We start from the raw sequence: 17,302 nt of genomic DNA on the forward strand, positions 1-17,302 counted from the left end.
AGAAAGCTCAAATGAGGAGCCTGTCTTCCAGTTTCCCGGCTTTGGGTTGGGAAGGATCTGGGAATTGGGGTTCTGATCTGTGAGCCCTTTGATAACCAGAGCATTCTTGCTTAGAAAAAAAAAAAGAACTAAGGCCACTCACCAGAATGGGGTAATTTCCATTTTTGGGTAGGGGGAGTTGGGGGAGGGGTGGAGGGAAGAAGAGGCAGTGTCTACTCTGTGACCCATTTCCCTGGCCTTGGCTATGAGATCATTGAACTTGAAGTAGGTATGCAGAAAAAGCCACTGTGGCGGTATAGAGGCTGGGTTGGCCTCTTGGCCCCCAACCTCCCCCATACACACTCCCAAACTGGACATAAAACACACTAGTTGGCACAGGTGTTTGTAGTGCCACTTTATTGTTAATAGTTAACATTGCCTAGGACTAGTGGAAAGTAACTTAGAACAGTGGTTGCGTCTGAGAGTTATGAGTAAGCTGGAGAAGGGAGTGGGCTTTAGTGGACCTGGATCCTAGGAAGGTATCTAAGGTGGCTGTGCAAATGTGCATGCCGAGAGAATCTCTCTCCCACCACTAAGACTACAGAAGTTTGTGTTTCCCTCCTGGTACCCAAAGGGGCAAAGTGGAGGCTTGGGTCTCTAAGCTCCCAGGAGCCAAGTGAAAGGAAAGAGGCAATAGGGAGTCCTCAGCAGGACCAAAGGGAAGACCAAGGCTGGATTCCAAACAATAGAAACCCAGAATCGTGTAGTCACAGGATGACACAGGGAGGCCGGCTGTTGGTGATCTTTTCTAGGGGTTCTCCGTTACTGGCTCTTCGGATGGCCTCAATGAGCTAGAGGGCAGAGATGTGGAATGGGATGATGCACTGTAGGGGTAGGGTGAACTAGGGGTCCTCCCAACATTGCAAATACTCACATCTTTCTCATAAGGAAAGCCCCCATTCTCCAGCTTGGAGAACACCAGCTGTCCATTGATCTCAATCTCAAAAGCCCCTGTTATTAAAAAAAAAAAAAAAAAAAGTGCACACACAGAACAAAAGTCAGAGGAGGGCTCCATACTCCTTAGACTTCACACAGGCTGTTTCGTGTCTCCCACTTTACCCATTAGAGACTTGTAGTTCTTTAAGCCATTTCCCAGTCGTGGGTCAAGCCAGTGGAATCTGAGTGAGGGGTCACCTGTGTATCCTTCATCGAACTTGGCTTCGTAACTCAATGAAGGGCTCTCTCCCCTCCAACCCTGCACTCCTGCAGTCTCAGTGTTTGTTCCCTACAGTTTTCATCTGTGATCTACTCATCTATAGAAGGGGACTCGAGTTGGCTGGATATTTTACTATGTGCCAGACACTGCTGGACACTATGTAAAACAGTGCCGGAGCTAGAAAGTGGTATAGCTGGGATTTAGAACCCTGACTCAGCAGGTGTTCTGTGGGCCTCACCTGTGCCCCCGAGACGTGACTCGATCTCAATGCCAGGATACTGCTCCTTCACGGCACTCGCCAGCTCCAGGTAGGTCGCCTCGAAGCCGCAAGGTTCACTAGCGAGAAGACACCCGGAGCCCGTTTGGGTTTTGGGGGGAGGGGCCTGCCGTGGACCCACCCCCTGTCCGGCCCGAACCCCTTCCCAGCCGGAGCAGCTCACCAGTACTCCACCACAATGCGGACCCCACGGCCCAGTTCGATCTCCCCGGGAGGGGGCGCTACAGACGCCGGCCCCTGCTCCCCGCTCATTGCTGTCGGCTCCGATCTGGCCGCGGCTTCCGGGTGTGGCGTGACGCCGCGGGCACATGACGGGGCGGGGCCGTGCGTACGTCCAGGCGTCCCCTGCAGGCCGCGGCTGCTGTTATCCCCACCTTGAGGGCTCCGGGTTCTGCGGACCGTTCAAGATCACCTCTGGCCCTGTTTTTCAGAACGCCGATCTTGTCCCTCACCTGGTGTCCTTATTTAATCTAATGAAATATCTTAGATTGCAAAATGCTTTCCAGTTTACAAAAGGAAGAGAGTTGTGAAGCAGGCGGTCTAAGGTCCTGGGGTTGGAGGACGGTATGGAATAATTGCCATTTCTGGCTAACATTAATGGCATTTAAAACCACTTCATACATAGTTACACACTCAAGTGCTTCTGACTCTTAAACTAAACTGTAGTCAAAGTCTGGGGCAGTGTCACCTCTCCCCTTTACTCTGGAGCCTTAGGCTTTGGGGCTCGCACTCCTCAGGCTCTATGCCCCAATCATGTGCACCCAGTTTCTGCGCCTCCCCACCTCCCCACAGGGTTGGCATCATTTTGCAACTCTAGAAATAAATGCCTTCCTTACTGCCTCTTGCCTCCCTGGATTCCCACCAAAGTATCCTAACAGGTCATCCACTCTAGCGTCCCTTTAAGCTGTCATTTTTAAACAATACAATGATTTACAGAATTGTGAAACCATCGCTACAATCCAGCTACAGAAAATTTCAATAAACCTAAAATAAGTCTCTCCTGCCTGTTTGGAGTCAATCCAGCTCCCAGCAGCTCTAGGCAACCCCTGATCTACTTTCTGTCTATAAACTTGACTTTTCTGTACATTTCATAAATAGAATGATACAATATCATCTTTTGTTTCAGTATAAAGTTTCCTTCAGTATAAAGTTTTTTAGATTCATCCTTGCTATAGCATATACCAGTTTGTACATGTAAAAGTAGTTTTTAACTTTTTATTGCTAAGTAGTATCCCATTATATAGATATACCACCTTTTGTTTATCTGTTCAATGCTAGTTGATGGACATTCAGTTTCCAGTTTTTGCCTGTTCTGAATAATGCTGCAATGGATGTTCATGTAAGTGTCTTTGTATGTGTGTTTTCATTTCTCTTGCATAGATTCCTAGGAGTAGAATTGCTGGATTGTGTAGTAAGTTTATAGTTAACTTTTCAAGAAACTGTCAAACTTTTAAAAAGTGGCTGTACCATTTTCCATTCCCACCAGCAATACATGAGGATTTGTTTCCCCATATCCTTCTCAACACTTGTCTCTCTTTAACTATAGCCATCCTGTGAGTGTGAGGTGGTATATCATTCTGGTTTTAATTTCATTTTTCTAATGACTAATGATGTTGAGCACCGTTTCATGTGCTTATTAGCCATTCATGTATCTTATTTGGAAAACATATATTCAAATTTTCTGCCCATTTTTAATTGGGTTGTTGCAACCGAATTGATTCACAAGACTCCTATATATTCTGGATACAAAGTCCATAATCAGGTATATGATCCCAGTTTGACAACTTTTTTTTCAGTTTTTTAAATTATATTTTGGCAAGAGCAAAAATTTTGATCTTAGTTAAGTCTAATTTACCGATTTTTTCTTTTGTAGTTTGTGCTTTTGCTGTTATATCTGAGATCTTTGCCTAACCCAAGGTCACAAAGATTTTCTCCTATGGTTTCTTCTAGAAGTCTTATAATTTAGCTATTACATTTAGGTCTGTGATCTTTTTTGAGTTAATTTTTGTACATGTGTCAACAAGGATCAAAATTCATCTTTGGCATGTAGATATTCAATCATCCCAGAACTGTTTATTGAAAAGACTATCCATTTGTTCATTGAATTGTCTTGGCAACTTTGTTAAAAATCAATTGACCAGAACTGTAAGGATTTATATTTGGACTCTTGAATCTGTTCCATTGATCTATACATCTATTCTGTTGTTTTATTTTAAAAATTCAGGTACGATTTATACACAGTAAAATTCACCTTCTTCAGTGTAGCTTTTCTGTGAGTCCTGACACACACAGTTGTACATCCATCACCATGACAAAGATACACAGCAACTCCATTACCTCCTCACAAGTCCCCGTGTCCCCCACTGTCAACCCCTTTCCCACCTCCTTAACCCCAGATTTGCTTTCTGTCCTATGCTTCTGTTCCCTTCAGAAATCCATTTAAATGGAATCCTATAGCACTCAGCTATCTGAGTCTGGCTTCCCTCTCTCAAACCCACCCTTCAACATCCAGACTGATCTCTCCAAAATATAAACTGTCTGTTCCTCTGTGCCTCAACTTAAATCTAGAGAGACCCTGCTGGGTCTGGCCTTTGCTCATAGTTCCTGCTAGTCTGGACAGACAGGATAGATGGCTTTTAAATCTACTTTGCCAAACAACTACCTGAGGGCTTGTCAATACCACACATTCCTGGGTCTTGGCTCCAGAGACTGAGATGCAGTAAGAGGGGAGGAGCCCATGGATCTGTTCTTAAACAAGCCTAGGGAGATTTGGAGGCAGTCACAGGCCACACTTTGAGAAAAACAGGTGAGTCCAAAGCACTTCCCTTTCCCCACATCTTCCACACCTGCTCAGGCTTACCTGTGTGGCTTCCTCTCCTTCCTTCCCCACCTCTGCTCTGCCTCTGCAGGCTGCACCTCCTCTGGTCAAGGGCTTTGGCACTTGCTCCCTCATCATGAGAAGTGCCTCTCATTCCATCCACCAATCCCAACATCCTCCCTGCCCCAGACAACTTCCCTTCTGCTCAATTGTCACTTCCATGGAGAAGTCTTCCCTAACTCCCTGGATGAGTCATTCTCCCAACATTGTCACCTGCCATTTCTTATTTGTATGATTCTTTAAAGTCAGTCTCCCTGATGGGGTTGCTTGAGGATAAGGGCGGGTCCGTTTTTGTTGCTCATCACTGTATCCCTAGTACCAAGCACAGGGTTGGCATATAGTAGGTACTTAGCAAATTAGTTGACGACATGAAGGAACGATTGAGTGAATTGTGTACTGTGCTTTGCACAAGCTGCTCCTTGGCCCAGGTGACCTTGCCCCTCCCCCCATTTCTTTGCTTAATCTACCCATACTGGTTTTTGGAGGAAAACCCAGTTTGGAGAGTGGAGGATGGAGCCACTCCTTAAGGTCCTCCCTCCTCCACCTCTGAGGGCGGGGTGGGGGGAAGGAGCAGACCTCTTTTCACCCTGTGAATTGTTTACCCAACTGCCACCTATTTCAGACTGGGAGGTGTCCACTCCCTTTGATCTAGGCCTCCCACTTGGCCCTTGTTTGCCTACTGTGGAAGGACAGGGCCCAAAGGGGAGTCCCCTGGCACTTGGCCAGAGCTTTCCCCAGATTCCTACTCTCACTATGAGACCCTGTCTAACCCTTTCAATTTCAGAAGAAGCTGAAACCCTGGACTTTGCTCAGAAGGGAGGGCATACTATGGGAGCCTCTGAGGGGTTAGGGTGCAGCCTGTTGGCCAGACTGGCTGGGGGTCAAGGGGCAGGACGTGTCCTGGACACCCCTCTGGCGGGCTTCCCTCTTTCGCAGACTGATCTTTGCCCCAGCAGGTGCGACGCAGCGCCAATAAACACACCAGGTTTCGCGGGCAGCAAAGGGGAAGAGTGGGCGGGGCCGTTTCCCTTCCCTTCTCTACCCCAGTGCCCTCCGCCCCTCCCCCAGGTCACGAGGACTCTAGATTTTCTCTCTCCAGGATGTTCAGTTCGACTGTCTTCCCCGCCTCTCCCCTGACACCTGCTGCCACGTTAGGAAGGGCAAAACAATCCCAGCTCGTGTAGTGTCAGGGAGTCCCCGCCCCTCCTCTTGTGCTTCCTCCCACCAGGTCCCTCCTCTAGGCCCCGCCCCCACCTGCGCAAGGTAGCTTTAGTTTCCTTGGGCCTGGAGCCCGGACACACAGTGCTCACCCTTCCCCAGCCCCAGTTCTACGTCCGAAGTCGATACACTCTCTTACCACCTGTGTGGAGAAGAGGGAGTGGATTTGAAATCAAGTCCAGGTATCTGGGGTCCCTAGACAGAGTCGGACTTAGGATCCTGTGTCCTGCTATTCCTGCTGGGGCTTCTCCAGGTAAGGGGACCGATATAGGTTCCAGACAAGCTGTTCCTACCCCGAGTCGCACCAGGGCCCCCGGCTGTGCCCGTCTCAGGGCCCAGAGCTGGCTGGTTGTTCAGGTGGGTGGACGGGCGGCCGCTGGGCTTCCCATTTCTCAGTGATGTCAGGCCAAGGGCGGGGGCAGGAGGATAGGTAGTTAATGGCCTCGCATCTCTCTTCCTAAATCCGTGGCCCCAGTCAGGTGTACCGACGCCCAGGGTCCACGTAAGAACCAAAGCCGGCACTTCATTTTGGATGCGGGGCAGCCAAGTCCGGGGTCAATGTAGAAAGATTCGGCTTCCAGCTGTGTCACCCCGCGGCCTCACTTTCTCTTTCCCTCCATCCAGCCTCCTCCTCACCAGCTGCCCCCAGCCTTTCCCTGTTATCATTTCCTGCTCTCCTTATTCCGTCCTTCCCGCTCTGTACCCTCTCCCGCCGCCCTTAGGTCCCCGGACAAAGCAGCTGATGGGGATGGGCAAGTGAGATCTTAGGTTCCCTCCTTCCGCAGACGCGGCTTTCCCGCTAAAACTAGCCCTCCCCACACTCCCTGAAATAGAGCTAGGAGGGGTTCGAATACCGAGGGAGCTGCCCCGAGTCAGCTTTTACCCCAGTTAGAATTTCCCCAAGTCTCTACTAAAGACAGCCGACTCTGCAGGAGGAGGGGAGCCTCCAGGTTGGAGGGAAGGAGCAGAAACTTTGAGGGATTCTCTAAATTGCTAGAGCTCTGTCTCTCCGGAATGTAGCCCTGCTCGAGAACACAGGTTCCTGCGCTCGGATGGGAAAGGGGGTGGGGCAGGCCACGGGGTCCTTCCTGGCTTCAGAATGAAGTGGGCTCGGAAGGCTGGAGGGCTGGGTGCTGGGGGGTTCGCAGCCCAGAGAAGCCTGGGATGAGTGTGTGTACTCGTTGGGTGGGCACATGGTCATGTCTGTTTGAACAGGCTGCGGGAAGACCCGAGTACGGGTTCTGGGTCTGGCGCTCACGCGGGGGGTGGAGCACGCACCTGCCTGCCGCTGGAAGACAGCCCACCCTCACTGCCCCTCAAGAATGCTCCCTCCTGGTCTGCCTGTCCTGGACTCTGCTCTCCCCACTCCCCGATATCATGCTGGGGGTTGGGGGGGCCACCCTGAAGGAAAGCAGCCTGTAATGATTAACTCCCCAGACACTCCAGCATTCTTCCCAAATTAAACTTTAAAAGAATTGCCCCCCCTTCTCCCACTGGGCGTTTTTTTCCTGCGTGAGGGAGTGGGCAGGGCCACAGGGTCCTGGGCCCTCCCCCCACTCCAGGTCATCCAGGGGTTCTTGCCTCGTCACCTGGGCCCCGCACCCTGAGATCTCCCCGAAAGGTCGAGCCTTACCCCCTACAATCCCGATGGAGGCGGGGCGCTCCCGCAGCCTCCAGGTCCCCAGCCCAGGCCTCTGCTGTGCCAGCCCTTCCCCCAACCCTGGGAAGCACCGAAGGTGGCCTTGTTTTCCATCGACTCTAAACACAGGGCCCTGCCGGTGGGGCAAGATCCAGGAAGTAAACAAGGAGGCAGGAGCCTGGGAGGGCGGGAAGGAGCATGGGGCGGGAGCCGCCGGGACAGCAGGGGGGGTTGGGGCAGGCGCGGCGCGGAGCTCCGGTGTTGAGGGGACAGATTGATTTGGGGGTCGGTTTCTTCAGCAGAAGGCCCCAGTTTGAAAGCTTAACATCTCTTTGGAGGGGGACCCCATTCACCTCCCATTCCATCTCTGGTCTTGACTGTCCCACTCTTCTCTCGCCTTAGAAGGGTCTCGAGGGGAAGATGGAGGGATCTGAAGGCCAAAGCCTTGAGTCAGCCCCCAGGCCCTCTGAGGCCAGACCCTCTGATCCGATTTCAGTCTACTCCTCTCCCCCCTTTCAAACACTGCTGACTCCTTCCAGAGTCTCCTGTGAGTCCCGACTCCCTCGGAGCGCAGCCCCTGCAGCCCCTGCTGCTAGTCCTCTCCTCAGAGGTTGCGTGGGGAGGAGTTAGGGGCCTCATGTTTTGGTGTTGATACACTGGTGTCTGTTGGTCAATGGTTGGTGTGTTTTACCCGTAGTAGGACCCTGAGTTCCCACCGTGGCTCTCTTTCCTGGCCTTTCCCTGGGTGCCTATGTCTGTCCTCTTGGGCGTTTTGACTTTCCACTCCTGCTCCCGTGGTACCCCCCTGGCCAGGACACCCAAAGAGTGCATCAGCCCAGGAGTGATGCAGATGAGTCCACCCCCGGCTAGCTCAGGGCAGAATGAAAGGCTGGTAGGCCTCAGACAGGATAAGGAGCCCTGCACAGTGTCTGGGTGAGCAGGGTCATCACTGGGAGGTCAGCTGTACTCCAGATGAGCCTCTGAATCCAGGCCATGCCTTTATTCTCTCCTTTCTGGGTGAGGGGGCTTCTGGGCTGGGAGGTGGCTACAAACCAGGGACAAATTGCAGCTCCCACCCTGACTGGAGGAGTAGAGGTAGGCCAAGGGCAGGGAGGAGGAGATGATGTCAGAGTAGCCCCAGGCTGGCATCCTCCTCCCCCGTCCTGTTCCTGCCCTGTGCCTCCCCCAGTCCTCCCAGGCTGGTAGGGGGGTGGGTAGGGGCAGGGTTGTTTGTGTTTCTTCTAAGCCAGGAAGTTGTGCAGATGAGTCAAAGTTGAATGGAGAGCCCTAGGCAGTGCTGTCCTGCCTCACCCTGACTCACCTGTCCCCCAAATCCCCTCATGCCCTCACATAAGGTTCAGGGGCCTGCCCATCCTAGGGTATCAGTCCCAGATGCCCCCAGCAGCCTAATAGCACTGGCCCAGTGTCTGGAGAGCAGGCAGGGGCTGAAACTGGCAAGCTGATTCAGGTCCTCCTAGGTCTCAGCCCAGCCAAAGGGGTCTTGCTTCCTGTGGGGGAGGGGCTCATGCTGCCTCTGTCCCCAGCGGGCATCTTTGCCTCATCTCACCTATCTTTACTCATCCTGGGTGCCCACGCAGCTCCTCTGAGTGATAAGACATGAGGAAGACCCTGGCCCCGCCTGGGGAGTGCCTGGTGTCTTCAGACCAGTGGGTAGACAAGACAGGTTCACAGTAATTGGCTCAGAAGCCCCAGCACCGTGCTGAGAGGGAGCCCTTCAATCTAAATGTGGAAAATGAAGGAAGGCTTCCCAGAGGAGATAGCTCTGGTATTGAGGCTTCAAAAAAGTTGAGCAGGAGGAGGGGCCTGGGGAGGGTACACCGGGTTTGGGGGCTGCCTGTGCCACTGCAGCTGAGCCCACCTCTTACCTTCCTGGTTTGAACCACTCCCCACCTCCGTCTCCCCTTCATTGTATCCATCCAAGCACTCCAGCAGGCGTTGCCACAACAGGCTCTGGCAACCAGGTCTGGCAACAAAGTGCTGGGAAAACCCAGGGCAGAACCAGAGTAGTGAGTGCTCTGCGCTCCGAGACGAGGGTGGCTCTCTGCCGTGACACTGAGGGCCTGAACCCCAAGACGGTCTGTGGATCCTGGAGTCTGTTGCTGCCCAGCTTGCTGGGGGACCCTCTTAGCTCTTCTCCTGGGCGACTTGGGGCTAAAGGAAGAGCACTGGACTTGGAGGCCAAACACCGGGTTTCACTCCCTGGCTCACTTGTGCTGGGGGCAAGAATGCTTCCTTCTCAGGAACTCAGGGTCTGCTTTGGTAAAATGGGCTTACCCTCACCTTCCCCAAAGTCTCCAGGGAAACTCCAGGCAGACGGGGTACAGTGAGGTGCTGTGTAAATTCTCAGGGGGCACCTTGACAACTATGTGAAGTTGGGAGGTCTGGGTCCTCTGGGCCCCTCTCCCAAGGACAGGAGCACAGGAATGGCTGCATTCAGCTCCCCCTTCTTCCTCAGATGTTATGGAGCTGGGTCTGTCTCCACCTCATCTCAGCAGCTCCCCAGAAGACCTGTACCTGGCCCCTGGGACCCCTCCTGGGACTCCCCCGCTTCCCGATGCCCCTCTGTCTCGGGAGGTAAAGAGGTCCCAGCCTCTGCCCATTCCATCCAGCAGGTACAGTGGGGTGATGGGGCTGAGGAGGGTGGAGGTGGGGGTCAGCACTGGGCAACGCACAGAGGTTGGCAGTCAACTCCAACCCCCCACCCCCAGCCATAGGAAACTTCTTCGAGAGGAGGAGCTGCAGGCAACCTCTCTACCCTCCATTCCCAACCCCTTCCCTGAGCTCTGCAGTCCTCCTTCACAGACTCCCATTCTTGGGGGGCCCTCCAGTACAAGGGGGTTGCTCCCTCGAGATGCTACCTGCCTCCATGTAAGTCACCCCGGGGAAGAAAAGGCAGGGATATGGGGTGATCTGGGGCTGGGGGGATACAATGCCACTTCTGTGGAGGTGGGGGGCTTTGCTCAGGGGTCCCTGAGGGTATAGCAGGTGGGGGGAAGGGAAAGAACCACCCTTTGTTCTCCCTCAAGTCATCTGCAATTCCTGGGGTACAGGTAGTAAAGGTGTACAGCGAAGATGGGGCCTGCCGGTCAGTGGAGGTGGCGGCAGGTGCCACGGCTCGCTACGTGTGTGAAATGCTGGTGCAGCGAGCTCATGCCCTGAGTGATGAGAACTGGGGGCTGGTGGAGTGCCACCCGCAGCTAGCACTAGGTGAGTCAGGGTGCAGGGGGCTGTCTGGGCCAGGAGGCCATGCTTCACATCTTGGGCTAGGCAGGTGGCTCATCTGGGAGGTCTGGTTGGTGTCCACTGACCCCTGTTTCTTGCCCGTGAGCCCAGAGCGGGGCTTGGAGGACCATGAGTCCGTGGTAGAAGTGCAGGCTGCCTGGCCCATTGGTGGAGACAGCCGCTTCGTCTTCCGGAAGAACTTCGCCAAGTATGAACTGTTCAAGAGCACCTCAGTGAGTGTGTGCGAGGTGGGGTCTAGGCACTGGGACACCCTGATCCCCAGCTTGGATCCTCAGTCCCTGACTCCTTTCTCCCCCAGCACTCCTTGTTCCCAGAAAAAATGGTCTCCAGCTGTTTGGATGCGCACACGGGCCTATCCCATGAAGACCTCATCCAGGTGAGTAGATTCCCCTCAATCCATGGCCTATGCATGATTCCCCAGGATCACCCTTGCTTCTCGACCCTTAAGCCTTATACCCCCTCCTCATGTGATGGGAAGAGCTCAGTGCAGTCCTAAGTGACTGTGGACAAGTCACTTTCCTTGCCTGAGTGTCAGTATCTGTTAAGTGGGGACAATAAATGCATATGGAGCACCACCTCTTGGAAAAGCAGATTGAGTGAGTGAGTGAGTGACTGAGTGTGTGTGTGTGTGTGTGTGTGTGTGTGTGTGTGTGTCCGTCCGTCCGTGTCCTCTCTAGGCTGCTTACCCTCTCCCTGCTGTCCTCTGGCCTCAGAACTTCCTGAATGCAGGCAGCTTCCCGGAGATCCAGGGCTTCCTGCAAGTGCGGGGGTCAGGACACAAGCTCTGGAAACGATTCTTCTGCTTCTTGCGCCGGTCTGGCCTCTATTACTCCACCAAGGGCACCTCCAAGGTGAGGTCTTGAGGGTGGTGGTTCCATCCTGGTCCCTCCTGGACCTTTCTTCCCCTGGGCCCTGAGACCCTCAGCTGCTCCTCTTTCCCTCCAGCTTTCCTAAATCAGGATGTAGCAGTGGGAAAGGCAGGTGAACTGAGTCTGAGTCCTGGCTTGGCTTCTATTTGCTCTGTGTCCTGGGGTACTTCTCTGCCCTTCTCTGGGCCTGAATCTGGCCAGCTGGCTTAGGGTCTGCCTGTGACAAGTCCTGCTCACCCATGCCATGCAGGACCCAAGGCACCTGCAGTACATAGCAGATGTGAATGAGTCCAGTGCATATGTGGTGACCCAGGGCCGCAAGCTCTACGGGATGCCCACAGACTTCGGCTTCTGTATCAAGGTGAAGACGCTGGCCTGGCCTGGGAGGGAGCTGGAGCTGCTCAGGGCCTAGGATCCTACCTGGGGCTTCTGAACTCCAGCTGGGGTGCCTAGACTCCTCCCTGCACCCTACCCAGCCCCATGGAGACAGGAGACAGACCTCTGGTCCCAGAGGCAGATAGGGGACCAGCCAGTTTTCTCTTCCCACAGCTGAACAAGCTTCGGAACGGCCACAAGGCACTTCGTGTCTTCTGCAGTGAGGATGAGCAGAGCCGCACCTGCTGGCTAGCTGCTTTCCGCCTCTTCAAGGTAAGGCCCCGGCAGGATCTGTGGCATGAGGCAGGGATTATAACTCGGCCCTCAGGAAGTTTCCAGAATGAGGGAGCATCACAGCCTTGCTCTCTCAGAATCCCTGGTCCAAGCTGGAGTCACAGCTCTGGCATCAGGGGATTCCTTATCCAGGGGCAGAGACAGAGCCCTGCTCCTAGGAGTCCTGGTCTGGGGGCAGGGGTGCCACAGCCCAGGCCCCAGCACCTGCGTGACCTCAGGTTCTTTCTCCCTCCAACCCCCCAGTATGGGGTGCAGTTGTATAGGAATTATCAGCTGGCACAGTCTCGCCACCTGCACCCGTCCGGTGTGGGCTCTCCGCCCTTGGTGAGTGTGCACAGGGAGGTTAGGTGGGGGTGTGCACCCAGGCCCCATCCCAGGGACACCTGGGCCGTCTTCTGACCCTTCCCCATCCTGTCACATCCCCAGAGGAGTGTCTTGGATAACACCCTGGTAGCCATGGACTTCTCTGGCCGTGCTGGTCGTGTCATTGAGAACCCCCGGGAAGCGCTGAGTGCAGCCCTTGAGGAAGCCCAGGCCTGGAGGGTGAGGGGCCTGCACCCATCTGCATGTTTGTACTGGGGACCTTCTCTCCATATGAGTTTCCATGGAGTAGGAGGAAGAGAGGGGTAAGGGGAGGCGGAGGCCCCCAGCTGCAGGAAGGGGCTCTACCTTCTCGAGGTGCCGGCTAACACCCTGGCCAAGCCCTGATTCCCCCATCCCCCACTGCTCTGCAGAAGAAGACAAACCACCGACTCAGCCTGCCCACCCCAGCCTCAGGCACGAGCCTCAGTGCAGGTGGGTGAAGGCCTAGTGTTCCCAGGGGTGGGGGCTGCCGTGGCTTGTCTGAGCACTCCCGGGGCGGCGGGAGGGGGTTAGTATGAGCGTCCCCTCCCTGGAGTGACTGCCCACCTGCGCCCCCCCTACACCAGCCATCCACCGCACTCAACCCTGGTTCCATGGACGCATTTCCCGAGAGGAGAGCCAACGGCTCATCGGGCAGCAGGGCCTGGTAGACGGGTAAGGGGCAGGGCTGGGCAGGGGATAAGAGAGACCCTGGGTCAAGGACGAGCCATGTCCCCCCAGGTAATGTTGCCTGCCTGTCTCCTGGCAGGCTGTTCCTTGTCCGAGAGAGTCAGCGGAACCCACAGGGCTTTGTCCTCTCTTTGTGCCACCTGCAGAAAGTTAAACATTATCTTATCCTGCCGGTGAGTAGTCCTCTTCCTCCCCAAGGGTCCCAGATTCTTGAAGTGGAGACACAGACTCATCAGGCCCCCTCAAGAAGCCCCCCTGACCTCCACTGTATCTGGGTTCCCTGCTCTCTCCTTTCTGCCCACATGAGCAATGGAGACCTCAGCGCTGGCCCAGGAGGGAGCTCAAGCCTCATGCCCCTCGCTAACCTTCTACCCCTTATGGCTGCACCCCAGAGTGAGGAGGAGGGCCGCCTTTACTTCAGCATGGACGATGGCCACACTCGCTTCACTGACCTGCTGCAGCTTGTGGAGTTCCACCAGCTGAACCGTGGCATCCTGCCGTGCTTGCTGCGCCATTGCTGCACCCGTGTTGCCCTCTGACTGCACAGAAGCAGGCACTTGTCTCAGCCTGCTCCAGGCTGCCCATCGTCCCCTCTGTTCATGGAGTGGACTTGGAGGGTGTGGAAGGCACAGGGTTATGGATAATTGGAGGGCTCCTCCACTCTAGAGAATTTTCTCTTCTCCTTTGCCTCAGGCGGAAAGTGCCCGCTATCTAGTCCACCCTTCTCTTCAAGGGAAGGCCCCTGTGTGGCCCTCTCCCTTCATGGAGCTCTTGGGCACTGCTTTGGGGTAGGGCATTATGGGAGAAATGGGGGCAGCCCAGGTGGTCTTGTGTCCCACATTTTGTACAGACTGAGAGGCCAGTTAATCTGCTCTGTTTTATACTAGTGGCAATAAAGATTATTTTTTGATACACCTATGTGTTCTGTCTTCCAAGACCTGACTAGCTGGAATAGCAAAGGAAGCAGGAGAGGTGGGCACCAGGCCTTGGTGAAAGTCTAGGACAGATACAGGCCACATTCTGGTCAGTGTGGATGTTTCTCAAGGGCAGGAGCGTTGGTCATCCGACAGTCTTCAAAACCCAGCATGGAGCCAGGTCCGCAGCGGGTGCCCAGTAATTGTTTGTCTAATGAATGAATGGGCGGGGTTGTCAACAGGTGGATGTATTGATAGAGCCTAAAGCTATGGAGGTAACTGTAACAAGGCCTGGGAAGTTGGAGCTGGAGTTGGACAGCATCTGTATCCTCTGCAAATCCTGAGATAAGTGGTGGGATCATTATGTAGACAAACACGCAGTTACACATCGACCACCACCACCCAGACACATAGCTCCATTACCTCCCACAAATGTCCGTGCCTCACTATGCCTCCTGCTTTCTGTCCTGACAGTTCTGCCCCCTCCAGAAAGCCAGATAAATGCAATCCTACAGCACTCAGTCCTATGAGTCTGGCTTCCCTCAGCAACCCATCTTCCAGTATTCAGAGTGATCTTTCCAAAGTGTAAGTCCAGATGGACCCTTCAGGGTCTGCCCTCTGCCTACTCTTATGTTTTTGTTTAAAGAGTTTTATAGTTGTAGATCTTCCATGATGGAAGAGTCTTATAATAAATGTATCAGATGGGCAACAACTGAACCTGCTGCTAAATCCTCAGATCACAAAGAGACCCTCCCTTCAGACATATGAACCCCGATGAGGCATTATTTTTGCCAGGAAGTCAAACTTGAATTTGATGCCCTGGATCAACTATTAGTTGATCAGAAATAACAGGGAACAGAGGAACATGTGAAATGACATACGGGAATACAATTACCAAAATCCAGATGGGAAACTATAGAATGGACAACCCAGTTTCTTCAACAACAAAAATTTACGAGAAAAGAAAGGATGGGGAATCTTGGTTTCAAGGAATTTAGACATATTTCAACCAAATGTAATGTTTTGACCTTATTGATTCAAATCCAAACTAGTTACTTGCAAAAAACATATGAGCAATTGGGGAAATTTGAGCTCTGATGAGGTATTTGATGATATTAAGGAATTATGGTTAATTGTTTAAGGTGTGATAATGGTATTGTGGTTATGTTTTTTAAGGAAGTCTTTGCTTTTAAGAGATTCATTCTGAAGCATTTGTAGGTGAAATGATGTTTCAGATTTGTTTTCAAAATAACCCAGAGGTTAGGGAAGAGGATGTGGGTGTAGTCATGGGTTGGCCATGAGCTGATGTTGGTTGAAGCTGGTTGATGGGTACATGGGTATTCATTAAATTACTCCTTAATTTTGTATAAGCTTGAAAACTCTATAGATAATTTTTTTTTAATGGAGAATCTGTACCCAAATCTTTGAGGCTGGTTGGCTTGAGGTGGTGGAATCCCATTTTGTAGGCAAGGAAAGTAATGGCTCAGTGAGGAGATCTGCCCCAAATCAAAGCTGGTGAGAGTGCTAGGATTTCAACCCTGAGTACGAGGTCTGGGCTGTCCTGCTACTCCTGACTGGCTGACTTCAGGTGGAATGCCTGAGTGGTGCGCGCACGCACGTGTGTGTGTGTGTGTGTGGTCCTCCCCTGGGCTTGGCAGTCCTGGAAGCCACCTGTGACTGAGCCACCCCTAACCTTGGCTAATCCCAGGCTGGGGCGCCAGGCCTGTCGAGTGGGCAGAGAGGCAGAGAGGCCCCATCCACCCTCCAGCCTGGAAACTGCTAGGGATTTATCCTGAAGAATTAAGCAGCCCGGGCATGAGGCGGGTACAGATTTTGTTTCTTTTTAGCAGGACTCAAGGCAGGGACTAGTACAACCTGCTGTCTGCCACCTGCCGTGGTTCCCAGAAATGTCCCATTGCTGGTTGCTCCTTTGGCTCAAGCTGACTGGCGATGGCTGTGGCTGGCCATGGATGCCCAGGGCCACTTCTGAGGTGTAGGTGCTAGGGGTCACTGCCGGGTGAGAGTAAAGGGGTCCAAATGAGTCACTTAAGTATGTCCAGGGATTTAGGCTGCACAAAAACAGGACACAGTGTCCCCTCATAGCCTGAGGCACCAGGTGGGGTGCAAAATCCTTCTACAGCAATCAGCTAATCAGAGTATGTGAGACACATATGGGTCCCATTTTATAAATGAGAAACTGAGGCTCAAAGAGAGTGCCCATCCAAGGTCCTAGATGGAGTTAGGGACAGAGGTCAGACTCAGCCCTTCCTGCCCTCCCTTTGTTCTCTGTCCCTTCCTTCTCAGTGCTGGCCACTCTGAGCGATCTTTGCCTCTGGGGGCAGCTGGCTTGGCCCTGAGCTACATACTGGAGATTGGCAGCTGGACATCCTTGGTGAGCGGCTGCAATCTCTGGCTTGTTGGAGAGGCAGCTGCTGAGAGTGTGGGGAACAAGGGCCTTTCGGGGTCAGCTTACAGAGGGACCCAGGGCAAGATTCCCCATCTCTAAGGCTATGGGAAGGTTGCTGCCTGTACCACCAAGGAGGCTGCAGCATGACCCACAGAGGCCAGACTGCAAAAGTGACTGCCAACAATAGCTGTGGTGCTGGATAGCAGAGGGGTGGGGGCTAGGGTGGGGAGGGAGGCAGGGGCATTTTGAAGAAGGTAGAAGCTGGCTCCTCAGACACTTGTTTTCAATATCAAGTTAACTGGGTTTTTAAAGAACGTTTCAGAAATCAGAAGACTTCAGAAAAGAAAGTAATCTCCCCATGCGGAGGAGGACCCAGACTTTGGGAGAGGAAGATTCAGGGCCCGCATCCAGGGGCTGGCCCTAAATGGTCTGCAGTGCAGCACCCTGTGGCTAGCGTGGCTGGTGTGAGGACAGAGTAGGGTGCAGAGCAGGTTTGGGCAGCACCTTGGGTTGGTGGAGGGTGGAGCCTATGGTGGACCTTCCAGCCTGCTCAAGTGTCGAGGGCTGGTGCCAACCTTTTGGACTCTGGGAATAGCTGGGCATGATCCTAGGCAAGCCGACCTCCTCTAGAAGGGGCATTCAGACAGATAAAGCTGTGGCCAGGTCATGCGCCCCCTGCTTCCCAGACATCTTGTCCAGTGAACTCTACACAGCCTTTCATGTTCATAGGTAGAGGGCCTCCTGGTACAGACCCAAGGGTTCAACACCAGGTCAGTGACCCTGCCTGGTTCTTTCCTTGTGCCCCAGGGATAGGCATCCCCAGGAGGGAGGGAGGAAAGGAAGGAAAGGAGGCAGGCAGGGGAGCCCAGGGCTACTTGGAAGGATCCTTTCTTCCTGTCTACATAAGCTGTTTCCTAATGGCTTTCTGGAGTCCAGGAGC

At 53.4% G+C, this 17,302-nt stretch overlaps 2 protein-coding genes across 4 annotated transcripts; one reads left to right on the forward strand and one right to left on the reverse strand.

Annotated features, from left to right (window-relative positions):
* Window positions 1-379: 379 nt before the first annotated feature.
* MIEN1 (migration and invasion enhancer 1) lies at window positions 380-1,868 on the reverse strand. Its single transcript, XM_017648594.3, has 4 exons — window positions 1,636-1,868; window positions 1,434-1,531; window positions 914-990; window positions 380-830 (listed from the first exon to the last, which is right to left on the reverse strand). The coding sequence occupies exons 1-4, from the start codon at window positions 1,722-1,724 to the stop codon at window positions 747-749; spliced, it is 348 nt and encodes a 115-aa protein (XP_017504083.2). The 5' UTR covers window positions 1,725-1,868; the 3' UTR covers window positions 380-746.
* A 3,730-nt stretch (window positions 1,869-5,598) lies between these two features.
* On the forward strand, window positions 5,599-13,955 carry GRB7 (growth factor receptor bound protein 7). 3 transcript variants are annotated; one of them, XM_073235557.1, is made up of 15 exons: window positions 5,642-5,821; window positions 9,684-9,840; window positions 9,937-10,096; window positions 10,279-10,435; window positions 10,562-10,683; window positions 10,770-10,847; window positions 11,185-11,322; window positions 11,591-11,701; window positions 11,890-11,988; window positions 12,253-12,333; window positions 12,436-12,552; window positions 12,744-12,804; window positions 12,939-13,026; window positions 13,121-13,214; window positions 13,434-13,955. In XM_073235557.1, exons 2-15 carry the CDS (start codon window positions 9,689-9,691, stop codon window positions 13,578-13,580), a joined length of 1,605 nt encoding a protein of 534 aa, XP_073091658.1. In that variant the 5' UTR covers window positions 5,642-5,821; window positions 9,684-9,688; the 3' UTR covers window positions 13,581-13,955. The 3 variants fall into 3 exon arrangements, with proteins under 3 accessions (XP_073091659.1, XP_073091658.1, XP_073091657.1); XM_073235558.1 differs by having other exon boundaries at window positions 5,599-5,821; window positions 13,121-13,955; XM_073235556.1 differs by lacking the exon at window positions 11,591-11,701 and having other exon boundaries at window positions 13,121-13,955.
* The last annotated feature ends 3,347 nt before the right edge of the window (window positions 13,956-17,302 follow it).

This window comes from Manis javanica, chromosome 4, assembly GCF_040802235.1.
Source record: "Manis javanica isolate MJ-LG chromosome 4, MJ_LKY, whole genome shotgun sequence".
NCBI classification, from domain to species: domain Eukaryota; kingdom Metazoa; phylum Chordata; class Mammalia; order Pholidota; family Manidae; genus Manis; species Manis javanica.